The sequence below is a fragment of the Schistocerca piceifrons genome, chromosome 3 (assembly GCF_021461385.2).
Source record: "Schistocerca piceifrons isolate TAMUIC-IGC-003096 chromosome 3, iqSchPice1.1, whole genome shotgun sequence".
Classification (NCBI taxonomy): domain Eukaryota; kingdom Metazoa; phylum Arthropoda; class Insecta; order Orthoptera; family Acrididae; genus Schistocerca; species Schistocerca piceifrons.
In genome coordinates this window covers 163,346,310-163,368,641 of record NC_060140.1, presented here as the reverse complement: position 1 = coordinate 163,368,641, position 22,332 = coordinate 163,346,310, and the positions used below count along the sequence as shown (strand labels likewise).

The window sequence follows — 22,332 nt, the reverse complement described above, 5'->3', positions numbered from 1 at the left end:
TTTCAGCAGTAAAATTATTTTTACACACACTCCGAAATACCGAACACAATTAAAGAGTCGAACTTTTATACAGACCATCAAGCACATACCAGGCTCACACCAACATTCAAAGCCTGGTCCATATTTACCACCTCCAACGTGAATTAAATATTATTACCATTGCTGCAACATTCTGCCAGCGCTCCATTTGGACCTATTTTTCCGCTCTTAACTGTTGTCACTAGCGATCGAATATCACTATCTATAGATTGTATAAATTTCCACATTAAAAAAATCTAGTCCAATTATCTATGTCCTCAAGCTTCACCCTAACACGATAGCATACAAACTCATCTTCTCTAGTCATTATACAACTTTTATTAGCAACACGCCTCAGTTGCCATCCCCGATGATGAATACCCGACCAGTGTGCATAAGGCCTATGAAGACATCACCCACACGGGTTTGTGTACTGTAATCATCATCAGATTACATTGAACAACAAGGAGAGACGCGAATTCGCTCGTCCTCGATGTTCTAATGTGTCACTCCTTCCATCATGCATTACACTTCATACGTTCAACATACACATTCATTTGCGCCGCCATATAGAGACTCCTATTCAGAATACATAGCATCTTTCAACAACTATCACTTGCTCTTATCTAATAACTCATCCATCAGTTCTGGGGGGCAAGGTAACTTCTATCTTTCTTTCAGCTCGAGACAGCTATTTTTTACAGTGGTACATAAATTTCGCCATCAACTTAACATCACCAATCGTGAAACATATCTTCGAATATGTAAACACTCCTACTCAATTACACAGCGTTCCCACTGAGGATATGACCTTCAATGTTACAGTTCTTAATCCAATAATCACCAAAACACGTACCAAATTCTCAAACTAATCCCATTTCACCTTACAAAGCGAGCGTCCGAGTGCAGCCGGTGGCATGTCAATGCCACATATCTGTCCATCTAAACAACCATACACTCAGCCCCAGGACTTGCATGCTGAAGTGAGCTCTCTCTATAGCTGCTCTCCAGCTATTGTCTAACGACATACAGTGCACAAATGGATTCGTGAATAGTGCAGATCTCTATACTCCCCTGAGTCTCCAACTGAACATGTAAACACTGTCTCCCCCAGCCAGCGAACCCGACGTCATTAACGCTGCGCTGACAATTTCCACTTACAAATCTTAAAGACTCACATACATAATAGCCTATTCACTCCTACCAAAACTCACTTAACAATAAAAAAGCATTCTCCCTTTCTAAGCGTAGATGAGTATGCATTTAGAACAAATAGACAAACATAATTCCAAGCAGAAGTCACACGTACCATTAAGAAAAAATGACCTCAATTTAGGTTATCCGAGATTTATGTAGATGTCCTAATGATATAGTCGTAGATGAGTTGTATCATCCAGTAGCTCATTCCTTCAACACACGCTTTCTACTTATATTCCACCCACCCTGTTATAATAATTTTGTACAAGCATTTACGCCCCCACACACAACCCAGCTCAATAGAACGTAATAATTCCGTTTTCCACAGATAGTCATATTCGGTGAATAATTAAACATACTAAATTACACATGCATGCAGTCAAATAATCAAATACTTTTACCGACATACACACCCCTCTCACTGAGGATAGGGCATTTAATGTTATATACTTAAACACAGACCAATGAAGACAGTATTCCGACATGCACCTTGTCGTTGTAGTAAAGATAGAATTCATTTTCCTATAGGGTACAAAATTACTATTTTACATCAGTGCACCCTCAGTCGACCCAAGTCGGTCTCAGAACAGTTCAGCTTATTTGGGAAGAGTCTTTTCCCGTTGGTAGAAACACGTTAGGCTTTCTGATCAGAGTCTGCTCCCTTTTATACACGCATCTCCAGGCTCGCGTATTATAAGACCAAAAATATTTTTAATATAATACTATAAAATTCTTATCGTACTCGACGATATTAAGCAGAGTCCTAGTACTTTAGCGTGCCTCAGACCTCTGACTAACTAGAATTCCTGCCGTGCACAGACATTAACACGGACATGCATGGCCTCTCACAGGAAACTATACCTTGCACCTTGTAAATCATATTCTTACAGTCGATAGCATAACATTGAATGATTTTAAATGAAGGACAGCCACAACACAAGGAAACTAGAAGAGCCTGGTGGCGCTGTGGCGACCTTCCAAACTACCCCCCAAAGTGATTGACGGCCTCTACATTTAAACTCTTATGCCGCAATGACCCTATAGTTGATGACTCTGCGTTCCATTTCTAGTGATTGTTCATTTTGGACACAAGTACGGGATCACGTTTTTGGTGCTAGCAACCCTGGAAGTTGTGGTCCATCAACCATAATTAGCTCCCCAACTCAAACAAGCATTGTCACTCAATCATTATGTGGTACCCAATGCACGGATGGGTTGGATTAGACACCACTGATTTACTGTAAAATTACCCATCACACATTATATCGTGAAAAATTTTACAGTAAGTCTAAAACTGGCCAATCATGTCACAGCATGTTTTCCTAGTTTCATAGCTAAACCATACTTCCTCTACTTTGCAAGTATCATTGCGAGCATTGATAGATGACTGATCAGTACGTCCATTCACACTTAATTCTCGAACACATAAATACGATCAAAGTATACCAGACAACGCTAAACATATTTCTAAGACTTCGCGAATAGTACTCGATCAATCTCTCCCTGCGTATGGCGGTCACAGAGCAATCTCGCCCTCTTACCTTAAAAGACCATATATTTTTTCCCCTCAAAAGCTTCAGCCTTTTAGTTAAGTCTGCTATATTATACTCTTTTACCGGGCTATATACACAGAAACTCTTGAAACTTTCACCTACATTACCATCGTTCAGTTTTCTTGTTTTACCAATAACGAGAAACCCATACTGTGAATGTTTCCAGAAACGGCCACATAGCTTTACAAAATCATTGAACGACATGACAATTCTTACGAGGGCTTGATAAATGTAATTTAAATTCACATTGTCCTGTTTGAAGGCTCTAATGACGTATGTGGTACCACTTACCAACTGTTTCTGGATTCTGGTTCATGTTTGGCTTAGATAAAATTCATCAGCACCCATATGACGCCCGAAACAGAATTATTCTCTAATTTAGTCTTGGTTACCAACAGAAACATTCTCAAATATGAACACATAGTTTGACATTACTTTCTCAGGTGGGGGATATCACTGCTCTCATTGAATATCGTGTATGTAACGCACATCGCCCAGTATCTGCAGTAATAGCTGATACTTCGGCTCAACAGCGTTTCTGAAAATAAACAAACATGTTCAAATCGGACTCCATATTTGTGTGTTAGCAGTGTCAACACAACAGTAGTATTGCCACGACTGGAGCAATAATTGCTCGTATATGCTCAGGAAGGGGTGTACCATTCTTCTTCTTCCTCAAGTCTTCTTTTGCATCTTCTCAGAGCTAGTCACCTACAACAAAGTCCTTGGGCGAGTACGTTTCACCCACCCTTTCATGATACCGACTATGTCAGGTACCGACAAGTAGTAGGCACTGGCACATGAGTATTTATATATATATATATATATATATATATATATATATATATATATATATATATAAACACTCATGAAAAGTAGCTTCATCATTCACTTTGAAAATGACAGGTGAGGAGGAGTTTGAGGCAGTTGTCTCCTGCCCCATGATAATAGGTGCAACAATGAAAATAATGTTATTATTAAGTGTATTACTTGGACTATACTGAGACAGGTACGAAATAAAACACAAACATAGTTTAAGATTATGTATACACATTATTTATATAAATTTCATGCATCGGATGTAGTATTTAAAAAATATCATCAGACTTTACCTTCATTGTACCTGTACGATATGTTCCAAATAAAGCTTTTTGATATGCAGTAAATTCCATGCGTATCTCCTTCGTACCCACGGGTACCTGCAGTGCTCTGGTTTATCACATGCACATTTAACCTGTGCGGAAATAAAGGAAGAGAGGGAGGGGTACGAGTTAGTTGGATTACAATCTGTGGTCGTCTGCTGATTTATATAGCACTCTCCATGACATATTTCGTCCCAGTCGAACTTACAAATAGGTACTGTAGCATCTTTCAATGGATTTTCAATTTCTGTCCTCACATGCAACCTCCAGTCATGAGCTGCTTCTATACCCACGTTTAGTTCCACTAGGAGCTAAATCATATGTGAAACTGAAAAGTATGGACACACTTCATTCAATCTAATCCATAGGATCTTCATTCTGTCCCTGCACCATCTCCACCCCCTTCCCTAACCATACCCCCCTGACCACTCCCAAGTCTCCTATCCCCACCGTTACCCTCCCCCACATGTTAATTGTTGGGAAAAGTGCTGAGTGTATGCCAGTGACCAACCCTTTCCTCCAATTTTGTTTACTACCACCAGCAGACTTGCATCCTCATCACACTTATCAATGAGTGGGACTGACGTCAACAGCTCATTGAATGCTCCACAAAGTGGACCATGAGTGGAACCTTCTTATCTACAGCATCTGCACTCTGCCTCTGCAGCACCACAAGAATATTCTGATCGGATTGGTCATATGTTGGTGACCAGTAGGACGTCCATCTTGCTGTTGCTTAGGACCACCAGCAAAATTTGTAGCTTCAGGAACATACTGGAAATCCTCATCACCAAAATCGATGAGTGCGACAGACAATAACAGCTTTTTGTCCTGCTCCAGCAAGTGGGCTAGGTACGCTGCAGGATCCCACGTGGTCGCTACAGGTCAGACCTTCATGTTGTTGCTTCTGCAGCTTTAGAGGTCGGGGCAGGTCTCGACAAGATGACTGCTGATGTTTCTGCGATTCCGGATGTAGCCGAGATCATGATAGTGCTCGCTCCTCAAGCCTCGACATTTCCAAGAATACTCCTGAACAAGGAGGAGGAATCATTATGCATAGACCAAGACACGAAAACAACCAATAATAATGCTAACAACAGACAAAGACGTGATATGGAATAGTTATTTTGCCATTATTTTCATCATGACAGCGACAACAGCAACAGTTACGAAATTGTCTAGAATGAAAAACAGCCCAGAGTAGCAATAATTATGTTTATTTTAAACTTTGACCATGGTTTCTGCTATAATAACTTAGGCTTCTTCAGAAGTCACACACACTAATAAATGAAATAAATTTGTTGGTGTTAACACAGCCACTGGGCTAAGACATTTTTCATTTATTAGTGTGTTTGACTTCTGAAGAAGCCTATATAGAAGAAACCATGGTCAAGGCTTAAAACAAACATAATTAGTGCAACTGTGGGCTGTTTTTCATTGGAGACTTATTTTCCCACTTCTTCCTGTTCTGCAAGGCTGTGATGTATTTCGCTCTGCTGTTGCTACTGATGTCTCATGGTACTTATTCTTCTGCTGCCGCTGCTACTGCTGTAGCTGCTGGCTCACAGAGACTGGGGGTTCAGAGCTGCTGAGCCCACCCTATATCTCCTCCCATGATGTCACCAGATGCTGCCATCCTATTGGCTGAAGCATATCACGTGACAAGATTCAGCAATTCAATTGGTTCCCACCCTTTTTTCTGCACTGTCATCATGCATCACATCGTGGTAGGGGGACCAACACCACTCTCTGGGGCAGTGTTGTGAACTAGGTCAGTTGTTCTCCAAGCCTTAAGGTGAACACCTATGGTTCCTTGCTGAATAGGGCAAAGTTGATGAGGACCGGCAGCAAAATTCGGAAATTTAGGCAGTTCTAGCTCAAGCATCTGTCTGTGTGAGTTGTGAGATGCATCTTCACACCTTCCCGCTGCACTGCAATTCTTCCAATTTTTGTACTTTTCACTCATTGTGTAGAAGGCTATGGATACAGTCATCAGCTGCGTACTGTGCAATACACTTATTAAATTCATCCCTGCTCATCAACAGCATTTCCTCAATTGTAAACATGGATGCTTGCACTGGAGTATGTGAATGTGTGGCCTCCTCTGTTTTGGAAGACTTTTATCAGGTGATCTACAGTTACAGCATCACATTTATCAGACTGAGTTGCGAAGTGTAATGTAGCAATAACCTGCTGCATCTTCATTATCTGATGAAGCATATTTGTCGTCTTCATACATTCAGCATATATCATTGATTTCCAAGTATTGTGCAGGTAGCTGTGGACACTGTCCTCAGTTGCATGGTTACAGCTAATACACTCTCCTTCTCTAGCACAGATACCTTATCCATTGAACACACAGTACACAGTAACCAAATACATTCACCATCAACGTCCAGTAGCTAGACACAAACTGAGCAGATTTAGACACCATTTTTCCATGATACACCGTCATGGATTACATGGGGGGACGAGAGGGGGAGGACAGACAGCGATCTCTGGTGGTTGTTGTGTACTACATCAGTTAGACTCCGGACCTACAGGTGAACACACTATATGGAGGTACGTCTAGAGCTCGACCAATAACGACAAATATTGTTTACATAAACAATACACTGCACTGCATACAAAATAAAGATGTCCATCCTAGCTGGCAGGCCAGCGTAGACTGAGTCCTCCTCCCACCAATTTCCAGCTGGGAGAGGGAAGAGAGTTGAAGGAAGAGTGGAAAGAGGGGTAGGAGAAGGGGAGGGGGTGGAGTTAGGTTAGCGGAGATAGCTTTATATACTCGCCAAAAAGTAGAACTTCCCGCCATGACGTCAGTGCGACCATGCCACATTTGTGGCCACTAATTTGGATCCGCCATCTTGAATATTTTTGAGAGAAATTCAGTGCGAGGTGACATGAACATTGTCCCACTACTCCCGGACGATGTGAACTGTGCTGTTAGTGGAGCTGTCGTGTCAGATTAAAGCATCTCAAATTGGGGGAAACAAATGTTGCGCTAAGGGATGGACATTGTCATTCAAAATGGACATACAAACGTCTGTAGTTATATGAGCTTACACAGTAACCTTGGGGATCATGTAGTACAACTACACAGCCATCCAAATCAGTTCCTAATTATCGCCATCTACATTTATATTCTAGCATGCACTTCTCGCTGTGTTTCCACAGGTGTGGACCTATGTCCACCATTTGCTTATCCTTGGTTTCTCTTTTAACGTTTGCTATCTTTAATACATAAATCCGTGCAAGTCCATGGAAGAGAACCATCACTGATTTTAGCAGGCTTTCTGGACGATTCAAGTATTAATTATTATTATATACATCTGCATGTTCAATTGAACTCCAAATTGCAACTGCTCTTCTGCCGCAACAGCTTGCAAATGGAGGTACTAAATTATTTCACAATTTCATGTTTATGTTCTGCAGCCGCAAGGGGAAGAATGTTCTCTTAAGCTATTTCACTATTCTGGTACCAAAAAATATGAGAACTGTGATTGTTGGTAGTAGCGTCCTTTACACTTACATTTTCAGTCGAGTAGTTTTACCTATGTGTGTGCCGAAGAACTATATGAGGCAGCAGAAGCATCAGTGACTTGTTAATAGCGGCTGACTTGCTTTTAATATCCATCCTCCAGCTTATTCATCAAGGTGTTAGACGAGACGACACTTGTTAAAGCCGGCACATATGCATTTAAGGAATTGTTGACTAAATGTCCAGGAACATCATGTTTGGGAGAGTCGATGCAAGTGAATGTGCTAGATATATTTGCATTTCCAACTGTTGGCTGTGTAACTTCATGAAACAGTTTTGTTTCGTGCATTAGGAACAAAATTCCCGTTCTTTTGATATCCTCCAGTCCCATGTGATACTTTGAATAGATCTGAAATTTTCTATATTTCCCTTCTTTTATTTTTCTTTTATTTATACTGTTCCTTCGATACTTTTCTTTAATTTTGATACTTATCTTACTCTTTCAATTCCTACAATATTTTTCGATATTTTGTTAACTACGATAATTCTGAATACTTTTCGATACTTTCTAGAATGACTTATATCACTGACAAGTGACATTATAGTGTCATGTACGGCCTTTATAAGAATAAATATTGGCTTTGTAGGAATATCATGGGTGATACGTGTGACAAAGTTTTTTTTGTGTGGATCAATGTGTGAAAGTTTTCTGAGATGCTTGTGCCCTAAAATTAACGGCAGCTTTAATCCCTTAAGGCTGGCTGCACTTCGGCGAAGTCGAAAGAAGAGACAGTAAGGTCTTCACATGAATGAAATCGAGCGTAGCATAGCGCCCCAGCGAAGCTATCGCTAAAGGAACGGTTTTGCTATTAATTTTCTGCACAAGGGAGAGGTTTGAAAATGATCATGACTTCCACATTATTGTACATCCAAACGGTACTCTTCAGGACGTGATTCTTTTATTAGCACTTTATCTAGTGAGTCCCCGCAGCCATTCTAGGACGCCTGTAATAGGAATCGTGAAACACTCTGAATTAAAATGCGCTAATCGAATGTGTACACGGAGAAGAAATCAATGGAGTTCAAAGACACGAAAATCTGAGTCCCTTATTATCATTTTATTTTAATATCAAGAAATCTTAGCAGTACACCGTGATATATTTCCACGTCACTGAGTCTTCGTTGTCTCATTTCCGTCGATTTATTCCTTTCGTTTCAGTGTACGTAATAACTTTAGTAATAAAGATATAGATTTACACCGCATGTTGCTTACATCGTTAAACCTAGAATGGTTTTTCCAAAGTGATTAAGATAATAACGCTTTACGTTTGAAATTACTAACATTGTACTTTATAAAAATGTTTTATAGTCAGAAACTGGTAATATAGGACTTCTTTTATAGGCAGCGTATGAAAGTAAATTTGACTTGTTCAAACACTGTGCACTTTTACGCTCAATAAAAATGACGTATCTTACGATAATTAACGTCAAAGGCACTAAAATTTTAATGTTTCTGAAATCACAGTAAACTGTCCATGTTTGGTGTCCTACTGGCTTTATTAAGAAAGAAATTTCCTTGGGTAATGTCTACATCGTCTGCTATGATCACATAATGCTGCTGCCGTAAACCATCAGTACTCCTATCAACTTCCACGGCGCATTAGCTACTACTGGGGATTTACACTCGAGGTTTTTGGAACGACCAAGAACGAGAGATCCCAAATGTTTGGAGCGAGTCAAGCTAAGTGTTTCTATGGAAGCGTCTACACACTTTAGCATGCTTCATGGAGGGGCGCTGTTATTGCTGTCCTACCATCTGTGTGTTACCATTTGCTTTGCCGGTTCGCGCATCATGTCCGGAGTAGAAACATCCATCACGGACCATCCTTACATGGCGGGCTTGGAGGTGTGGGGTACGTTTACCTGTGCAGCCACGGTCATCAAAAAGTCTTGGGCAATGACTGCTGCGCACTGTGTCAGGGGAAATGAAGGCTATGGTGAAATATGGCTTCGGGTTGGCACATCTGACCGCGAATATGCAGGATGGTTGGTTGCTGTGGATAAAGTTGTAAGACATGCTGAAAAGAGGCCGAACGACATAGCTCTCCTACACACGCAGACAGAATTTCCTATCGGGGATTTAGTCAAGGTACGGCACCGAAGCAGTAAGCTCACATTACTCAGGTATTCAATATTCTTTCGTTACATTCTCTTATTTTGTATATGTATTTATTTTTGCTTCTGTGTCAACCTTTTTGGCTCGGATTGAACCTTACACCCAACGCTCGCTTTTATTTCCTGGATGACTTGTAGGCCTTCTTTCCCCCATATTTTAGAAGTGTAACGCTACCATGGAAGTCACCCTTGATCCCTTAACACATCTCATCACCATACAAATCAAGTAATAGGGGAAAAACTTGGCGGAATGAGATACTTATTATTTGGTAATTTTTGTGAAATAAAGGAACACAAGAAAACATTTATTAAGTGTACACAAAACCGTGTTGTGGTACAACCTAACGTAACTTACTTGGAAATCACATAAAACTGTATAGTATTTTTTTTTACATTTGTTTCAAAAATAGGCTTGCGTGCTTCTCGTTGTGCCCCACCCACAGGGCAGAATCAGGTAAATCAGTTTCGGTGGAACGTTGAAATTACGGGGACTATCATCTTCAAATAAAGACATGGAGTTGTTTAGCAAACAGTTTAGACTAAGGAGTATGGAATCGTAAAAAAAAAAAATCATGAACAGGAGGGGAATATTGTAATGTCATTTTTAAGAGACAGAATTATTTTTAATGCTTAACACCTACTTATTGTTACTCTATTTTATTCAGTCACATTGCTAGTGCACCAGATGTGTTCTCCGGCTTGCAAACAGTAAAGGTGGATGCTTAGTAATAAATCCTATGGCCCTGTCCTGTCCAAGTAGATAAATTTCTTTGTTAAACCTGTGTGAAATAAAATATGTTCCTGCTAAATGCTAGGTTAACGATCCGAAAGTGAAATTAAATTTTCTTTCTGATTTGTCAACGCTCTAGTTGCTTATTCTTAGTTTTCCGAACGTATCTTTCCAACTTTGAATTGCCTACATTAAATTCCTTAACCGCTATAAAACTCGGACTGCATAAGATGGGAGCGGATGAAAGTGTGATTTCCATTCATTTAAAATCCCAGTGCTGTCTGTCACTCTTTATAATGTACAAGGGTTGGAACGTTAATAGTGGCAACTATTTATTTACGGCTCGTACAAAACAGATACGTATTTCAAAGTTTTGCTGACCTTCAAAGTAGTCACCAGCATTGTGTATAACCCGTTGCCAGCGATGTAGAAGTCTTAGGATACTCTTAGCAGTGCCAGTTGTGTTGACAGTTAGAGCGGCGCGGTCAACTGCCCGACGAATTTGTAGCAGTTCAGAAGCGAATGCAGTGAAGTGTTTCCTACAGTTTAGAAATGAACTTGCGAGGGCTTAAGTCAGGGGGTGCAGTAGGTGGTATAGCACTTAGCAGCCCCGTCAGTCAAACAAATCAGTTACAGCTTGCACTGTACGTGCTTAAGCACAGTATTGCAAAATGATGGTCAGGTCCTAAGAAAGTGTCACCACTTCTGTCTGTATGGTGTTCATATTTGGAACGCAACCTACGACCAGCTTAGAAGTGATGACACTTTCTGCAGGACCTGACCATCATTTTGCAGGACAATGCTCAAGCACGTACAGTGCAAGCTGTTACTGATTTGTTTGAATGATGGGCCTGCTAAGTGCTATACTACCTACAGCACTCCCCTGACTTAAGCCTCGAGAGTTCTATTCAATTTCTAAACTGAAGGAAACACTCTACGGCATTCGCTTCAGAACTGCTACAATTTCGACGTGGAATAGACCGTGCTGAACGAACTGTCAACACTCCTGGTACTGCTAAGAGTATGCGAGGTGCTGGGGTGGAGAAATATTTGTACCTCTTTAATTCTAACGAATTTTGCATGAGAGACATGCACCTGACCCCCTCCTTACCTATCACCTAATTAATTATGGGAACAACAGTAACGTAAGGAAATGATGGTGGGACCCTGCTGGTTGGTAAAATAAGGAGTGCCCACTCACAATAATTTAATGAAAATCGCAAAAGAACTTCATAATAATAAACAAGAGGAAATGGGAATCGGTATATACCTGCGAAACGATATGCGGATTTAATGTTAAAATGAGATTTACTACACATCAGAACATAAAGGTACATGATCATCGACATAAACAGTATGTTATAGGATAGGGTTGGTTCAAATGGCTCTGAGCACTATGGGACTCAACTGCTGTGGTCATCAGTCCCCTAGAACTTAAAACTACTTAAACCTAACTAACCTAAGGACATCACACACAGCCATGCCCGAGGCAGGATTCGAACCTGCGACCGTAGCAGTCGCACGGTTCCGGACTGCGCGCCTAGAACCGCGAGACCACCGCGGCCGGCCATAGGATAGGGTATAGTGAACTATCGTGAGAATAAGAGTTACCTCCAGAACAAGGGGCTCCCACTCTCAGTGATGCTCTAGATTGAAGTTAAGGAATGGGGGTCCTAATGAATCAAATATTACTTTCCCGACTATATTGCAGTATCGCGATTAGTAGCGATAACTAAAATGGGATCACATGGAGAAACAACCCAGGTGGACTTGTAACAAAGCGAGCGCACGTGCTGCTGAGGGATTCAGTATAATAATGATAGGTCCTATAATGCCGAAGCCGCAAAATACTGTATCAGACCTAAAATCAGCATACGTCATCGGTAGGCAGCGTTCTAATGATCTAATGATATAGGCGCCGACTTCTGCTGTGCAGTACCCTGTTTCAACCCCTGGCATCTAAGGCTATTCGAGAATTCTCTGCCGAAAACGTGCGACTAAGTCGCTAGACCGTCCAACTCCGATGAAAATTAGGTCACGAGTGCCTGCGCCCACACAACGCAAGAGCGAAGTCAAGATTGCTCAGCTCCCTACTATCCTCGAAAACCGCGAATCAGCATTCAGTGCTGATTCCAAAATTCCCCCAAACTGTCTCAGAACATCATTCTCACCAATAGCGACTGTTCCCTTCAATTTCGAACAGGGCTTTATGACGTCTACTAACCTTAGTGTATGTTGACTAATGATGCGACTGCTATTCATCTGAGAGCACTGAATTGGCCATTTGACTGGCTACGAAAACAACATGCCTAGACCACCGGCCATCTGGCGCCAGACAGTCGCAGCCAGCAGGACAGGGTCCACAAGTATTCTGAGAATCATGGGGACAATGCAGTCTGTCCGTGCCAGCAGTCTTTGCACCGGACTCGCCAGAACGGTAAACACATTAACTGCGCCAACACTCAGACGTCTCGCAGGTCGTTTCGCCCTGCATACAATAGGCGAAACTCGATTGACGTCAGTTGTTCCGCCAGGTGCTTAAGCTCATTGTACGATACCCTCAGAAGTCGGGGATGTGCAGCCCCCAACCGGAAATGCATTGTGCCGTGTCCTCCGATACTCGCCTTACACAGGCCACCGAGCGAAGTAACCCAACATGCATAGGATTCAAGTGAAAACCATTTGGAGCTTTCAGTACAAATAATCTCATTACAATAACCTTATTCAGCCTGTTACCACCGTGGAATGACGTAAAACATTAATAAAATTTATGAAAATGAGAGGCGACATGCAAAAGAGGGCATGAAACCTCTCATTACTCCCCAGTCAATTTAAATTATTTTTGGTAGTGGTTGACTTATTTCACAGAGGTAGTGTGAATCACTCGAAAGGGATCTGTCCAAACAGATTCCAAAATGTCACTACAAACTGGAAGATCGAATTTAAAATTGATGAGAAAACGAAAGGTGGAATTTTTCTTTTGGCTTTACCAACATCTTATCCACATTGACGAATGTCACACTCAACATAGATTCGCCCTCAGGGAACCCACTCTCAATCATGGATATTCTCGTACAGTCATACAAATGTTGGAAAACATGCCAGAAGGCCAAGTTCGAAGCTGCAATGAAATTTTGAACTATTGGATCTGCATGCTTCTCATTAAGGTAACATTCAAGAATTAGTTACTGGTGCCCAACTCAAACTCACACATTCTTTTGCATGAAGCCAAAAAGACAAAAAATATTTATGTGCTTCATTGTTGAAACAGTTAGCCATACTCACGCCGTTTCTCTGAACAGAAAGGATGGTAGTTTTTTGACAGTGATTGATTGACTGATGGTCCATTCACCACTAACCAGAATTGTAACCACAGATATCCTACTCACATACACAAAACAAACAAAAATACTCTCCCGTATCTGTGGCATATTATTGTGTATAACAATTTGTAACTATTGGCACATACACAAGAAATTTGTACACATAGTGACGCTTCACAGGCGTCAACGCAAGTAAGATAGAGATACAGTGTACAAAGAAACTAAAATTTCTTAAGTACACCTGTGTCGTTGAACATCATGTAACATAGTCTGCATCACAAAAAAACTTGTTCTAAACTGACGTGATGATAGAGAACCAGGATACCTTTAACATGAACATGTATACAAAAAAGAGGACTGGAAGCTATAAAACGAAACAATATACACGTAGTTTACAATGTATTTCCAGTTTATACGAGGTGCATTAGAGTTCTAAGGCCTCCGATTTTTTTTCTAATTAACTACTCACCCGAAATCGATAAAACTGGCGTTACTTCTCGACGTAAACGCCCTGCAGACGTACATATTTTTCACAACGCTGACGCCATGATTCCAAGGCAGCGGCGAAGGCTTCTTTAGGAGTCTGTTTTGACCACTGGAAAATCGCTGAGGCAATAGCAGCACTGCTGGTGAATGTGCGGCCACGGAGAATGTCTTTCATTGTCGGAAAAAGCCAAAAGTCACTAGGAGCCAGGTCAGGTGAGTAGGGAGCATGAGGAATGACTTTAAAGTTGTTATCACGAAGAAACTGTTGCCTAACGTTAGCTCGATGTGCGGGTGCGTTGGCTTGGTGAAACAGCACACGAGCAGCCCTTCCCGGACGTTTTTGCTGCATGGCAGGAAGGAATTTGTTTTTCAAAACATTTTCGTAGGATGCACCTGTTACTGTAGTGCCCTTTGGAACGCAATGAGTAGGGATTCCGCCCTCGCTGTCCCAGAACATGGACACCATCAATTTTTCAGCACTGGCGATTACCAGAAATTTTTTTGGTGGCGGTGAATCTGTGTGCTTCCATTGAGCTGACTAGCGCTTTGTTTCTGGATTGAAAAATGGCATCCACGTCTCATCCATTGTCACAACCGACGAAAAGAAAGTCCCATTCCTGCTGTCGTTGTGTGTCAACATTGCTTGGCGACATGCCACACGGGCAGCCATGTGGTCGTCGGTCAGCATTCGTGGCACCCACCTGGATGACACTTTTCGCATATTCAGGTCGTCATGCAGGATTGTGTGTACAGAACCCACAGAATTGCCAACTCTGGAGGCGATCTGTTCAACAGTCATTTGGCGATCCCCCAAAAGAATTCTCTCCACTTTCTCGATCATGTCGTCAGACCGGCTTGTGCGAGCCCGAGGTTGTTTCGGTTTGTTGTCACATGATGTTCTGCCTTCATTAAACTGTCGCACCCACAAACGCACATTCGACACATCCATAACTCCATCACCACATGTCTCCTTCAACTGTCGATGAATTTCAATTGGTTTCAGACCACACAAACTAGAAAACGAATGATTGCAAGCTGTTCAAGTAAGGAAAACGTCGCCATTTTACGTATTTAAAACAGTTCTCATTCTCGCCACTGGCGGTAAAAGTCCATCTGCCGTACAGTGCTGCCATCTCTGGGACGTATTGACAATGAACACGACCTCATTTTAAAACAATGCGCATGTTTCTATCTCTTTCCAGTCCGGAGGAAAAAAATTGGAGGACTTAGAACTTGAATCCACCTTGTAGTCTCCGAAATAAAGTCTGAGGGCAAAAAAAAAAAAAAAAAAGAACAATGTTTTCACTAAGGGCACGAATTTTACCGTGTTCATACAGTTGTCTGAGCCAAAGAAAAAAAATATCCTTCACATGCTAACATCACACAACAAATCACTCAACACATGGACATCGCCACACTCATACTCATTTGTGTAGTGGGGTGGTGGTTCCTGGAGTGGAGAAATGGGGTGCTTGTTGGGAGGAGTGCGACTAGTGGTGCGGGTCTCCAATCTAATGTTTCTCGGAACCAGGCATGGAAATGGCATCCGGAAGTAACATCAGTCATCCTCCCCTCTCTGTAGAGGCATTGTCAGTCAACAGGAAGCTCATAAGGTGCTAGAACAGCCTATTGTTGATTTGCAGTTCTGTGGGATATGATGGCAAGCACATGTACAGGCTACGATTGTCGCTGAGTACTCCAAGATTCTGGACAGACCCATAGGGCAGGTAGTTGGCTGTCCAAAGACAGTAACGCTTGGACTTATTTAGACCGGTCATATGACAAATAAATAACCTTTTATTGTGACTGGTAGCGGATATTTTTTACAACCTATAAAGGAACAGACACAGAGGGAAAGCATCCATTACGGATAAAATTCACCAAAAATTTCAATACAGGATACTACTCTTAGAGTGACTCGGAACTACTCGGAACTGCTTTCTGTATTGCCGGAGATAATCATGACAAACTGCAGTGGAGCAATACCCAACACAGAACTGCTTTGGACATGCAGTCCAGCCTATCCCTTTCCATCCTGAACATTTTTTTTTGAAAATGGTGAATAAAGTTGAATTCTCTGTATAGTTGGGCATAGTAGACACTGCGAAAAATAATAAAAAAACTCTTCCATAAGAAATATAGCGGGAAAACAACTAGCACAATCGTGAGAGTCAGGTTTTATTTCACCAACCTGCTATTTGTTTGATATTATAATTTACCTGAGGAACAGTTATGAATAAAAAACTATTCTTTCATTACTTTTATTTATTAGTAACTATAAAAAATGTTACATAGATTGCAAATCATATTCTGTGCCAAAAAAATTAATATAAATTTTATTTTATTTATTTTGTAACACAAAGTCATGGTTCAGACTGCTTCATTTTTCCTGAAATAAATTGAAACAATCCTTTCCTTTCGCAAGACATAAGTACTGATTGCATTTTATGCACTTTGTTCTGGAACTGCAGCGCTCTTACTGACATGTTCGTGGTGACAAAATATCATCCAGTGTCGGCCAGTGGTCATACGCATCATATCGCTTGTCCAAACCTGGTTTCGGATGGGGTTTGTAAACTTTGTGGAGATACTTAACGTATCATCTAACAGTGTTTCAAACTCTTCAGATCTCTTTCTGTCTGGACATGACAGAAGAGCCTCAGCTAGAGACATTATAAATTTCAACACATCCATAATATTCTTCTTGGCAGTCTGGTTTTCATGACAGTGCTCTCTGTAGAGAAACCAGCAGTTGACCACTGAAAGGTCTATGAAATGCAGCAAGCACCTGAGTGTCCATTTTCTGGTTCTGAACCTCGTTCGGCAACACTTGGTTCCAGTTGGTGAAGGACTCTAGAATTAAAAAGAAGATATTTTAGTAAGAAAATGGGAATGATACACGAAATAGGTAACTCAGATCGCACCTCTTTGACACTGACCTCAACAGCACTGTAATTAATGTTTGGTGGATGAAACTTCTGAACAAAATTTGATCTCAGAAGAAACAGTGGTCTGACACCTTCTGTGACACTGTGTGAACTCCCGCGCTCTTGAGGAACTTCAGGATCTTCTTCGGCACTCAAATCATCATCAGACGAGTCGTCTGCCTGCTGAATATTTGAAGGAGAAGGAACAAACTCGTCGTCCTCATCTGACGAAATGCCACTCAAATCCGAATCCTCTAATAGAGAACGGATTTGACTGTCTGATAAACCTGCATACAATAACGGGAATGTGCATAAAAACTTTCCCATTCAAAACTGTATGAGAAGCAGTATTATAGGGAGGCCAATGACACAATCAACAACACCCACCCGAGGATGAAGTTACACAGTCAACACCTATCCGGCACAATCGTGCTACTACAAATTTAACGCACAATTACTGTGCAAAGATATGAAGTTACTAATAATTATCAATACCCCAACGTTGTACACACTATTACAGATAACCTGATCTAGCAAATCGCCGAAACAATTCAATTTAACTTAATTATGAGCTACTAACCAGGCGCCGGCATAATGCTCACTTCTCGGTTAACTTAAACAACATGTGCTGCAATCTGTTGGCGCCAAATGGCATCATAAAGATGAGAAACGCGTAGCGCACAACCTGCACGATCGTTGCAGGTCGGTTGGAAGCAAGGCAAGAGATTCAGTTTATCGTAAAAAAAATAAAAAATAAACCCGTACGATCGTGTGGGTTCGGGTGGAAACGGCTATTATAGTGAGTTATACGAATTCGTGCAGCAACTGTAAACGGCGTCCGTCATAAGTGCGGCTCAGGAGATCCTCTCTCCGACATTTTGTCCCACCATTATTTGAGCTCACCTCGTCGTCGGCTACCCCTTCTGCAGTGGAATCCCCATTTCTGCGTCACTGCTGAGTGGCGCGGCGCTGTCTCCTCACCTAGCCGTTAATGGGTTCGCCCATCCCAGTGGGATTCTGAGGGTTATGCCCCCCCCTCAGTTGACCCAGAACTGTCTGCCAGGTGAGCCGCCACCTTTCTTTCACCGCGCTGAACAGGTAGGTGTCACGCGCCTCTGAGCGCTTGGGTGGAGGAGGGGAAGTGACTGACAGCTGCCTCCCTCAGGTATATCCCTGCCGCTCGAGCCCATTTACTCCATTCCTTCTAGTGTCAGTTCTCGTCCAGGAGTCACTCGCTGTTCCCAGTACCTGACAATACTTAAATCCTTTTATTAAGTGTGCCTCCCCAAAACGTTTTACAAATACAGCATTCAGAATTCCTTACAAATGTCTCAGATAGTATTTTGTGCATTCAATAAAAAAAATTAATAGAAAGGAATATTTACATGAATAGCACTGTTACATTAATTCAGTATAAAATGTCTTATAGACTGATGAAAATATTTAGCATAGTATTATTATTTACGATCTGTACACAAACCAGATGGCAGTTATAAGAGTTGAGGGGCATGAAAGGGAAGCAGTGGTTGGGAAGGGAGTGAGACAAGGTTGTAGCCTCCCCGATGTTATTGAGCAAGCAGTAAAGGAAACAAAAGAAAAACTTGGAGTAGGAATTAAAATCCACAGAGAAGGAATAAAAACTTTGATGTTCGTCAATGACATTGTAATCCTGTCAGAGACAGCAAAGGAATTGGAAGAGCAGCTAAAAGGAATGGACGTGGTCTTGAAAGGAGGATATAAGATGAACATCAACAAAAGCAAATCGAGAATAATGGAAGGTAGTCGAATTAAATCGGGAGATGCTGCGGGAATTAGATTAGGAAATGAGACACTTAATGTAGTAAATGGGTATTGCTATTTGGGGAGCAAAATAACTGATGATGGTCGAAGTAGAGAGGATATAAAATGTAGACCAACAATGGCAAGGAAAGCATTTCTGAAGAAGAGAAATTTGTTAACATCGAGTATAGATTTAAGTGTCAGGAAGTCGTTTGTGAAAGTATTTGTACGGAGTGTAGCCATGTATGGAAGTGAAACATGGACGATAAATAGTTTACACAAGAAGAGAATAGAAGTTTTCGAAATTTGGTCCTACTGAAGAATGCTGAAGATTATATGGGTAGATCACATAACTAATGAGGAGGTATTGAATACAATTGAAGAGAAGAGAAATTTGTGGCACAACTTAACCAGAAGAAGGGATTGGTTGGCAGGGCATATTCTGAGGCATAAAGGGATCACCAATTTAGTACTGGAGGGCAGCGTGGAAGGCAAAAATCGTAGAGGGAGACTTAGAGATGAATACACTAAACAGATTCAGAAGGATGTAGGTGGCAGTAGGTACTGGGAGATGAAGAACCTTGCACAGGATAGAGTAGAATGGAGAACTGCATCAAACCAGTCTCTGGGCTCCAGACCACAACAACAAACATTACATATAAAGAGCAGTCACTTAACCTATAGGGCCATTGTTAATGGTAGAGTGTGTGTGTGTCATTATTGACGCATTAAGATAAAGAAGAGCTGAAGTACGTTACCCATAACCCTAAACTACTATATGTAATCCCAACTATGGCCTACCCGTCACTGGAGCATGCTCACAACTTCGGAAGACAATTTAAATTTGCTAAGTACGCTATCTACAGGCGCCAATGCTCGTCTCTCGCCATCTCTGACCCCAGACGCCTCAGTGGATCCTTAAAACTGCTCAAGACATGGCGGCCGCACACAAATACACAATGAACCCGAGATACCCCAGATAAAATTAGCTGCAGTTGCCTTAGCAATGGAAATTAGTGGAAATACAGTATGTAACGTATTGGCTACACCCGTGTACCTTACATACGCCCATGTCCTGCCCCACTGAGAGAACTGGATGGATGTTGCTGTCTCTGGCGTGGCCGATACGCTGAGTTGGTCGCTGCTCATCTGAGATGGAACTGAATATAATGAACCTTATAGTGGAAAATTTACACAAAAAAAAACAAGGAAGTCTTCGTACGTTACAATGCAAAGACTCTACCTCTGTAAACAAGTTCTTCCAAATACCATCCTTTTGGACTTCCCTTGTTTGCTAGTTCTGACACCAAGGCACAAATTACCGGACTTGTTGATGAATTCCATACCTTCTTTATTACACCTAGCAAACGATAAACCCGGACGACTTCACACGTACAGAAACCTGACGTACCATCGTATGAGAAACTCGCCACACTCCACAAAGGTTACTCCCAGCAGCAGCGGCGTGGAAGGACACAATGGTCCCCTTTAAACACCACTGGCCATTAAAATTACTACCCCACGAAGATGACGTGCCACAGACGTGAAATTTAACCGACAGGAAGAGGATGCTGTGATATGCAAATGATTAGCTTTTCAGAGCATTCACACAAGATTGGCGCCGGTGGCGACACCTACAACGTGCGACATGAGGAAAGTTTCCAACCAATTTCTCACACACAAACAGCAGTTGACCGGTGTTGCCTGGTGAAACGTTGTTGTGATGCCTCGTGTAAGGAGGAGAAATGCGTTCCATCAGGTTCCCGACTTTGATAAAGGTCGGATTGTAGCCTATCGCGATTGCGATTTATGGTACCGCGACATTGCTCCACGCGTTGGTCGAGATCCAATGGCTGTTAGCAGAATATGGAATCGGTGGCTTCAGGAGGGTAATACGGAACGCCGTGCTGGATCCCTACCGCCTCGTATCACTAGCAGTCGAGATGACAGGCATCTTATCCGTATGGCTGTAAAGGATCGTGCAGCCACGTCTCGATCCCTGAGTCAAAAGACAGGGACGTTTGCAAGACAAAAACCATTAAGCAGCAGCAACATGGACAATCAGCTCGGAGACAATGGCTGCGGTTACCCTTGACGCTGCATCGCCGACAGGAGCACCAGCAATGATGTACTCAACAACGAACCTGGGTGCATGATGGTCGCATCCGTGTTTGGCGACATCACGGAGAACGCACATTGGAAGCGTATATTTGTCATCGCCATACTGGCGTATCACCCAGCCTGATGGTATGGGGTGCAATTGGTTACACGTCTCGGTCACCTCTTGTTCGCATCGACAGTACTTTGAACAGTGGACGTTACATTTCCGATGTGTCACGACCCGTGGCTCTACCATTCATTCGATCCCTGCGAAACCCTACATTTCAGTAGGATAATGCACGACCGCATGTTGCAGGTCCTGTACGGGCCTTTCTGGATACAGAAAATGTTCGACTGCTGCCCTGGCCAGCACATTCTCCAGATCTCTCACCAACTGAAAACGTCTGGTCAATGGTGGGCAAGCAACTGGCTCGTCACAATACGCCAGTCACTACTCTTGACGAACTGTGGTGTCGTGTTGAAGCTGAAATGGTAGCTGTACGTGTACATGCCATCCAAGCTCTGTGTGACCCAATGCCCAGGCGTATCAAGGCCGTTATTGCGGCCAGAGGTTGTTGTTCTGGGTACTGATTTCTCAGGATTGATCCACCCAAATTGTGTGGAAATGTAATCACATGTCAGTTCTAGTATAATATATTTGTCCAATGAATACCCGTTTATCATCTGCATTTCTTCTTCGTGCTGCAATTGTAATGGCCAGCAGTGTATATCCGCCTCCAAACCCTAAGAGTATGGCGCAACGCGCTGTGGCGTGCCTAACACGCCAACGAGGAAAAAAAAAGGCCCACAGAAAATAGGTGCAACACTGCAGTTGTGTGCCCATAACGCCAGTCACAAGTACCACTAAAACAAACAAATGGAGCAACGCTGTAAGGCGTGCCCAGAACAGTGTCGATATGCATCCAGTAGCACTTCCTCAACAAAGACACAGTAGTAGGTATGGTGTAAAGATATAACTCACATGAAGATCGAATCTGTGTTACCATTTACTTATAAGAGTGGTGGCTCTCCCATGTAACGGAAAGTCCAGAAACGTGAATTAGATCGATACTTCGCTTTCAGAGTTAACCAATTTCGCGCAAGATCATATGTCGCTTCGTAGACCCTACAAGCTATACATGTACATGTTAAGGAATATAAATAACAACAAATTACCACACTTAATTTCTAATATGTACACAACGGAAAGATGTTTTCTAACCAAGTACATTTTACAAATATTTCCCTTTCGTTTTAGTCACAAGAATTATTCCACAAACGGCTTAACGTGGAGTATATGAAGAATACAAATGGATATCTTGCCCTTCAGTGACAGCAAATCGTGCGTGTTCTGGTGGGCGATTCTTTTAACCCTGTAGGGTCCATTGTACACTGAGAAAAACTTTTGGCATTTCTGTTTT

The 22,332-nt window shown here is 42.0% G+C and overlaps 1 protein-coding gene across 1 annotated transcript in view; it reads left to right on the top strand.

Annotated features, from left to right (window-relative positions):
• Positions 1–9,243: 9,243 nt before the first annotated feature.
• The window catches only part of LOC124788483 (trypsin-2-like), a 59,708-nt gene continuing 46,619 nt past the window's right edge, over positions 9,244–22,332 (top strand). Inside the window, exon 1 of the mRNA XM_047255754.1 lies at positions 9,244–9,540. Within this exon, the coding sequence (XP_047111710.1) occupies positions 9,244–9,540 (297 nt within the window). The remainder of the gene's footprint in view (positions 9,541–22,332) is intronic.